This window comes from Halyomorpha halys, unplaced genomic scaffold (assembly GCF_000696795.3).
Source record: "Halyomorpha halys isolate HHAL.00 unplaced genomic scaffold, Hhal_1.1 Scaffold229.1, whole genome shotgun sequence".
Taxonomy (NCBI): Eukaryota; Metazoa; Arthropoda; class Insecta; order Hemiptera; family Pentatomidae; genus Halyomorpha; species Halyomorpha halys.
Window position 1 is genome coordinate 180770 of NW_027111154.1, and position 8565 is coordinate 189334.

Genomic DNA, 8565 nt, shown 5'->3' on the forward strand with positions numbered 1-8565 from the left:
CTAATGAGTTGTTTACTCCTGCGAATGTTTAACATTGTTTTAGGGTTTGCTACTTTCAATATTAAACAAAGCAACTAATGAGTTGTTTACTCCTGTCGATGTTTCAAACATGTCCATAAAACACCTCCTTTAAGATCCCCCAGATGAGCCCGGAACCCCCACCTGTTCACACTGGGCCCTGCCCAAGAGTATTATTATTTTCATTCAAATTTAACATAAACATAATTTAAAATAACCATAGTCTTTTAAATAAAAAATGTCAGGGAAGTAAAGAATATTAAAAACGACCATTATTTGTTAATATCAATTTAATGAAATAAAATCGAAATTAGATTTTTGGTCATTGTTAAGAAGATGGAGGATGTTGAAGACAGAACCTCTCCTCAGCCTTCAGTGGAAGGCATTGTAGCTTTATATTTCTTATATCTTTTACTTCATTCTCATCTTTTGATTTGGTGTTTCAAAATGTAAGTTTGCTTTTTTTAACAATGTTTTCTCTAAAATAAATATTCTATTGTTGCTATGATAGCTATAAGAACTAGAACTATAGTTGCTAGATTAGGACTAGAATTAGATTAGAATCAGTGAACCCAACTGGTCTTTCATCTTTATCAAATTAATTTTAGCCCAAGTTGAGGATTAATGTAAAAAAGTTACAGGTTCAATTTTATCAAATTCCATTCATTACTTTCGTTAATGCTATTACAACTTTATTTCTTGACACCAATATTTCAAAAATGGTTCATCAAAGTTGGCAAGTGGAAGTTCATGGGGTTTAACTCGAAATTCTGTCATTAAATTAGTTTAATTATCTGAAAATGTTAATTTTGTGTTGTTTTTTTAGTTCATTACATTTTTGAACAGTAAAATTAATTTCTGGCATAATAAAATATGATTAGACCTATTACATATATAATACATGATGATGGCCCAAATAAATATTTTGTTTCTGACTATGTAGAGTCTAGATTACAGAAAAATATGAATTTTTATATATCAAAAAATTGTTCTTGATGAATTTAGCTTGAGTGAGACCTGTAGCCGACAGTAGCTATTGAGACAGAATATTAAAATGTGGATCATGGCTATTATTTACGATACTTTTTCCAAAAAGACATGTGCTTATTTACAGTGCATATTAAATTGAAAGAAAATGTTGATTTCATGTTTTTTTTGTCTTTTTCATTCCATGATTAGAACAAAACAAAGTGTAAATCTTTCTAGTTACTGAAATTCAAAACACCCTCAACAAAATGATTATAACAAGTAAGATACAGGCAACAGATCAATTCTTATTTATTTTACAACAAAGCAATAGTTCAGATAAAGATGGTGCACTGGAGTATCTAAAGATATCCACTTTTTTTTATACACTCTGGAAGTTGTGTTTCTGGTAAGTGACATTATGGGCTGCAGGATTAAGGTTAGAACATCAAACTTACATTTCATCACTTACAAATGCGTATTATACAGACTAAAAACTTACCATTGTATTGTATAATTGTATTCTATTGTATACAGAAAGTAAAGACTTCTTAAATTTTGGGGGTTAAAGGAAGTTTAGTGTTAATGATATTTTTGGTATATATTGCACAAGTGGGTTGTAAGTAATGTTTGTAATTTTCAGAACTAAAAACTTCAGCGTTTAACCAAATTTCCATTAGAAAATAAAAACGACGATAGATCTTGTACTTCAAACCTTGAATTAGCTAGTTTTGCTTACAGTCAATCACTTAGAACCTCTCTTCTGAATATTAATGGTTATTTAACAAATTATAGATCTTGAAAACAATGTGAATACTGAAAAAACTTATTTGCTTGCCTTGTTTGGAGAGTAACAATTTTAAGACAATAAACAAAATGTACTTGTTAGGTGCTCAACGAAACTGGCTACATTTGTTTGTTAATTCTCTAGTTCTGACCTCATCAGAAACCTATAATTTCCCTTATCTGATTTAGATTGTATATTTATTTAATATAATGAATAATGTTTGAAGACACTATGGTCACAATTTATACTAAATACAATTGTTAATTCATGTTGCAGGACAATCAACGATTACACTATCAACTATATAAAACACGTTGTTAATTTTCCCAACTTCCGACTCATTGCTACTCAAGATCCTCAATACCCATTTGTCTATCAATGCAGGGGATGTAGAAGAATTTTCTTATCATGGGGTGCATTGCGAAATCACCAATGCCTCCTTATGTTTTGAAGTAAGTTTTCTAAAAGAAAAAAAGGAAGATAATTTGTTTATATACCTAAAGTTTTATGTTTTGAAATAAAACCTCAACACAAATAAAAATGATGTTACTTTCTTTGTAAACTTATGGTTCAGAACCTAGTATGGATATTACATTCTTGGATGTGTTTATTTATGTAAATGATGTAAACTACTTGTTATACTCATCAAAGTGTAAGAAGTGGTGACTTGATTTCATGATTATTCTTTTCACTAAAACCATTGCTCTTAACAGCTGTTACGGCTCATATAAATACAGAGTCAGGTAACTTACTTTTTTTTATAATTAACCCAGATTAAAAAGCAAATTATTGAAAACAGTAATGAGTTAACATCTAGTTAGTCTCTAAAATGAACCCGACAGAGCTTTTGAGCTGACATAAACCTTTCTGTCTTGTTTGTTCAGAGCTTGAGTCTGCTTCTTTAGCTGGAAACAAAGCTTGCAGAATGTTCTCCTTCTTTAGAAATTGATCTTAAATTAATGCTTTAGGTTTTCAATAATTTGAACCTTACAGCTCTCGATTACTCCCTTTTACCTTTTTAATTATTAGTTATTTAAAAATGGTGAGGTAGTTGAGAGACTAATCCATTTACGCACTATTTCCCAGTGGTACAGTATAAGCTAGATAGGGGTATCGGGCTTTTACTGTGACTGGTGGAACATACAGCTTGCTTTTTCCCAATTACAAACATTGAAGTATAATAAAAACAACTTTATTACTTGTTAGTATTTTGTAATAAGGTTTTATATGACATACCTGAAAGATATGCATAAATATAACTGTACGAACGTATCTATATCAAAATACAAATCCATTTAATACGGTTTCCTCATTTTTCAACATTTTTATATCCCTTAAGAGGACATTCATCTTCAGGTGAGGAAAATTTAGCTGCACATCATTCCCAAAGGGTCTAAATGCCTATATTTTCAGGGCAGGATATTTTAAAATTGTCTTTAGAGAGGAGTTTCACTTTTTCGTGACAAGAGGTACTCAGTGCCATAAAAGTGGTAGACATTAATTGAAAATTTGGGAAGCACTACAGAAGAGGTTTGATATACATGCTATATATATATTATAATTTGGGAAGCACTACAGAAGAGGTTTGTCATTAAATTATTATTATTTTTTTTTTTTCAGTTGGCTCTACATACCTTGTTGATCTTTGGTCACCCGAACCAGTCTTCTCCACGCCTTCTTGTCTCGGGCTACTTCTTTCCAGTTTTCTGCATGCAACTCTTTCACATCTTTGTTGATTCTGTCTGTACATCTGGATTTTGGCCTCCCATTGCCTCCGTATCATGAGATATTGATTGATCAGTCTCTACAAGCAGCTCAGTGTTAGTTCTTCCCCTCCTTGTATTAAGACTCTGATCCCAGATCTCTCCTTTAATTGTACGGAGGACTTTCCGTACAAATCTCTTGATTCTGCTTTCCAGGGTATCTGTTGAAGCCCAGGTCTCGCAGCCATATATGAGACCTGGCTTTATCATGATATTGTACACCCTTAGTTTCAAATTTTTAGAGATTTTTTGGGATTCCAGTATTCTTGACAGAGTGAAGAAGGCTCTGTTCATGCTTGCTATACGCTGGTCTATCTCAGCCCATTGATCATTTATTGATGTTATTTTGGAGCCGAGGTATTTTAAACTGTCTACTTTCGGAAACGATTTGTCGTCCATGCAGACCATGTCATTAGGGTGGATTTTTCAGCTTACAATCATATATTTTGTTTTATTTTCATTTACTTGCTAGTCGATTTTCTCTGCTTCTCTTTTGGGAGTCTTTCCATTTCATCTTGGTAACTTCCTAGGACCGCAATGTCGTCTGTGTACGCCAGGACTTTATGTAAACATGCCATATTACTGGAAATGATTTAGTAAAAACATTAAAGTAACAGAAACTTTTATTTTGTACTAAAAAAATTAGATAAGCCTAGTTTCAGTTTGATTAATTGCTTTTGGCATTAACAAATACATTCCTCATTTTCAAGAACCATACATTTGTTGAGTTGCGAAATGTTGAGATTTAAAGAAGTGAAGATATGTAATGATTGATTATATAAGTGGGTTAAGTTCATGAGCTCTTGATCACGTTTGATGGATGAATCAACTAATTTTTATACTTGAGCAAATTTTAACGTCAACTGTAATGTTTTCATCTCCGGAATGAATGTTCTCAGCCAGATCCTGTAAATCTTCAATTTATTTTTCTACTTTGTTTTACGAGGAGAAGATGGTTGGGGGGTGTAGTCAAATTAAAACACAAATCAGTTGAAGTACCTTATTTAATTATGCCAATGTTTCTGCTAGAATTTCTAGCCTTCATCAGGGCTGTTAGCTTGAAATCTTACCGCCAAGTGGTAATTATACTTTGTTTTAAAACCAAATTATTATTATACCAATTACCGAATTATATTTTGTTTTAAGTTAAGTAGTCCATTTGGTGTTTTGAGTTTTGCCAGAGCCCTGTTTTATAGTGAAGTACAAACTAATGCTATTAGCCTTGCAGTGTGTACTTGCTTCAATTTCAGTGACTTGTACAATACTCACCTCCTATATTGTCACCATTAGTCATCCTTATCATGAAGAATAAAGTATTAGCCATCCTTATCATGAAGAATAAAGTATTAGCCATCCTTATCATGAAGAATAAAGTATTAGCCATCCTTATCATGAAGAATAAAGTATTAGTCATCCTTATCATGAAGAATAAAGTTTGTACTCTTGACTAAAACTATTATCTTTCATTATGAAAGAAGAAGGCCCTAGACTGTATGTTTATTTGTTGAGCTACTACTTGTGGAACCACTAAGGCATTTTGTAAAGCCTCTTTTCATGAATTATTGTCTACCCTCTCACTATTATGTACTCTCCTCCTACTTTGAAATTTGTTAAACATGTTCAATAAACACCTCCTAAAATTTAATTCTGTTTTGGCGATTGTATTATTTAAAAATTATAGATGGTCACAAGTAAGATGGTTTTAAGTAGTACAGATATTATGTGTTATCTAAGGATAAATTATTTATATGTTACAAGTAAGTAATCCATTATTCTTTATTATTAATTCAATATCGATTTTAATATTTATGTTGCATAAAAATTGTGTGGTTGAGGTACAGCCAAATCTGTTTAAGCTTTTAAGTTTCAATTTAAATATTTTTCCATTGCAAAACTTTTGTGTAAAAAATGTATACTTGTTATTAAAAATAAGTAATAAATATTTTTATACCTAACTTTGAAAATCTGTTATAGTAAAAAAAAAAAATGCTAAGTTAAATTCTATAAACCATAAAATGATTGAAAAATATGACTCATCTTTCCCAATACTGTCCCAAATTAAACTTTTTTATTTTATATATAATCTTATCACTGCTTTGTATTCTGCCCAGGTCTAATAAAATTAGTCAAATTAATCTAGTTAGTTACTTTTTCATGTAAATTTAAAACTTTTAATAACAGATTAACTTTACACTATTATAGCTCACTTATCACTTATCTTCACTAATCATCACACTCATTAACTAATCATAGTGTCAAAAGAGAGTGATAATAGTGTATAGTTACTTAAAAATTCTAAATTTAAATGAAAAAGTACCAAAATAGCTTAATTTTACTAGACCTGAGCAGAATAGCCTGCAAAAGAATTTTAATGGTTGGATGTGAGGCTTTGAACTTATAGTCAAGATGGTCCTTAGGGTTGCCAGGTTGGTCGAAACTTTGGGCATTTAAAGTACTAATAAAGAACCCTATGGAATGAAAACTGTACCTTCCCACTCCAGTGGTAACTTGTTGGATAGGCTCCTCCATCTCTCACTAGAGTTCAGAAATGGAAAGGGAAAATATATCAGAAAAGAAGTAAAGATATGGTAATTCAGGATAAAAATTAACTGAAAGTTAAATGTTGTTAACTCGTAAAATGATAGCGGTAATTTTTATGGTTGGCCACTGCAAATTTAAGAAAAACTGATGCCTGATGTAAAGAGAGGGCTAATGAGTTTCATTATGTTTTATGTTGCTGAGTAAAATGTTATTTAGGTAACTGTCACTGAGTTGAGTGAGTCCCATCTACACTCAGTGTAGGTTTTCAATTTTTTTTAAATATTCAGTATTCACTATGTTCATTCTTTCGATTATTAAAATAATGTATTTGTAAATATAAAATATCAAATTAGATGTTGAATGTATTGTTATATGAATTATAATTGGGGTCTTTTAAAATTAAAGCCAAGTTTATTAACTAAATAACAAATTTATTAATAAACTTTGCACCAAAGTACATATTTGACAAAGCAGTAGATATAATTGGTATATTAACAAAAATATATTCTAAATACTAGACATCAAAATTAAATAGTCTTGTCATTGACCGTAGCAAGTTATGTACAATTCATGCTATACCAAGTGCATTCAATAAATTAGTGCATTTGGTTGTTCCTTAAAAATAGCAATGTTTAACTATCTGTTTGTTCCTTTACCATAAAATATTCTGTTTAGGTCAACATCATCATGGAATTTATTATTTTGCAAAGATTTATAAGTTGTGATATTGATTGATAGGTTACTAAAAAAAAATTTGGGTCAACTTATGTACAACCTAAATTCCAACAGAAACATGTTCACGAATGGGCGTCAATGAGTGCTTCCAACTCTGTTATAATAGTAAAATTTACACTTAATCACAGCTCTTTAAAATGAGCATTTAACAATGTATATATTAATTTATATACAAATTTATATCATTCTTTATACACATTGAAAAATATTTGATTATAATCTGGCTATCCATAAAGAGAAGTAAATAAAAACACAAGAGATTTCCTTTTTCAGAAATCCTTTGGTTTTCAGTAGGGTTATATAATTGTATTGAAGAGAGGTGTATATGTGACTTTTTAATACTTTGGCTTTTTCATATCCCTAGGATATTTTTACCGTTTGTCCATGAATTCAAGCGGTTCCAGGACAGTCGAGTTTTAGTACTTTATTGTACTTAAAGTACTCTGACTATCAGAAGGAAAGAAGAAGAAGAAGAAGAAAGAAAATGTTTGAGAAATTAAGAAAATGGATTGGAAAACTACTGGTAAAATATCGATAAGAAATATTTCCTAAATTATTGTTAATAATCTATCAATTCATAGATGCAGGTTTCATTCAGTTTTGGAAGTCTGTCCTTATTTTTATAGTAAAAAAGTTATCTATGAGAACCATAATGAGATATCTAAAGATAGAGAATATAGAAAGTTATCTATGAGAACCATAATGAGATATATAAAGATAGAGAATATAGAAAGTTATCTATGAGAACCATAATAAAAGTTATCTATGAGAACCATAATGAGATATCTAAAGATAGAGAATATAGAAAGTTTGGAACCAAGAGAATTTATTAAGTTTGGGCATTAGCTTACTTATCATTCTTCTTGAGCAAGCAGTTCTCAATGCGACAATATATAATTCACAATTGATATTTCCGATCATTAATTTTTAAAAATATTTTCTTAGAGCCGTTTAACTTTCATTAGAAAAATTGTTAATATCACTGAATGATATTTTTCATCTTTCTCTTTTTGAATTATCATTACATTGGACTGGCTATTCTAGAAGGTTCAAAGTACTATTGGTCTTCCTCAGTTGTGCTCTCCATGGAATGATGACTTCTCTCTCCTCTTCTTTCTTTTCCGGAGGTTTCACAACAGTCTTCTCGGGCTGCTTCACCACGATCTTCTCTGGTGATTTCATCAATGGCTTTTCTGGCGGAATGTTGTTTTCTTTGTTTTCTGGTAGTTCTTTAGTAGGTGAAGCCTTGGTATCCTCCATTTGATGGGTGCCGTTTGGAACAGGACCTCTGAAATAATTAAGAACAATATTTGTATTTATCTGTAATTGCAGTAAAAGAAATGTTAATAAAACACTATTTAAAATGTAGTAATCTTGAAAATATTAAAATAAGTAATTAGTTTGTTTAAAATGGGTTTTTATTTTACAACAGTATATATTTATTGGTAAAAGAGTGAAACCACATAATTGTCAAACCTCAATTTTCATAGAAAAAAAATTAATTTTTCATCATAGTGAGGTGTAATTTTTAAAAGTAGTATGTACTAGGAAGATATAAACTATCAGGTAGAAAAATGTACAGTTAATTGTTATGGACAAAATTTAAGTAGAAATAAAATGGAATAATCCTTTTTATAAAAGTTTAATCAAAATCCTTTTGTTGGAAATTAGAGGTCCATCAATGCTGGCTGACAAGGATAGATTTGGACTGGACCAGGATAGACCAAAGCCTGCTGCAGAATACAATGAACATAT

At 30.5% G+C, this 8565-nt stretch overlaps 1 protein-coding gene and 1 long non-coding RNA gene across 3 annotated transcripts in view; one reads left to right on the plus strand and one right to left on the minus strand.

Moving 5' to 3' along the window:
* Nucleotides 1-14: 14 nt before the first annotated feature.
* Nucleotides 15-8559, plus strand: LOC106679892 (uncharacterized). 2 transcript variants are annotated; one of them, XR_010843905.1, is made up of 3 exons: nt 15-467; nt 2048-2223; nt 8482-8559. It is a non-coding gene; the product is annotated as an uncharacterized lncRNA (long non-coding RNA). The 2 variants fall into 2 exon arrangements; XR_001343036.2 differs by lacking the exon at nt 8482-8559 and adding an exon at nt 3392-5419.
* Nucleotides 6486-8565, minus strand: part of f (forked) — a gene marked incomplete in the record, with an annotated part of 203433 nt that continues 201353 nt past the window's right edge. Inside the window, 1 exon segment of the mRNA XM_067049240.1 lies at nt 6486-8098. Within this exon segment, the coding sequence (XP_066905341.1) occupies nt 7846-8098 (253 nt within the window).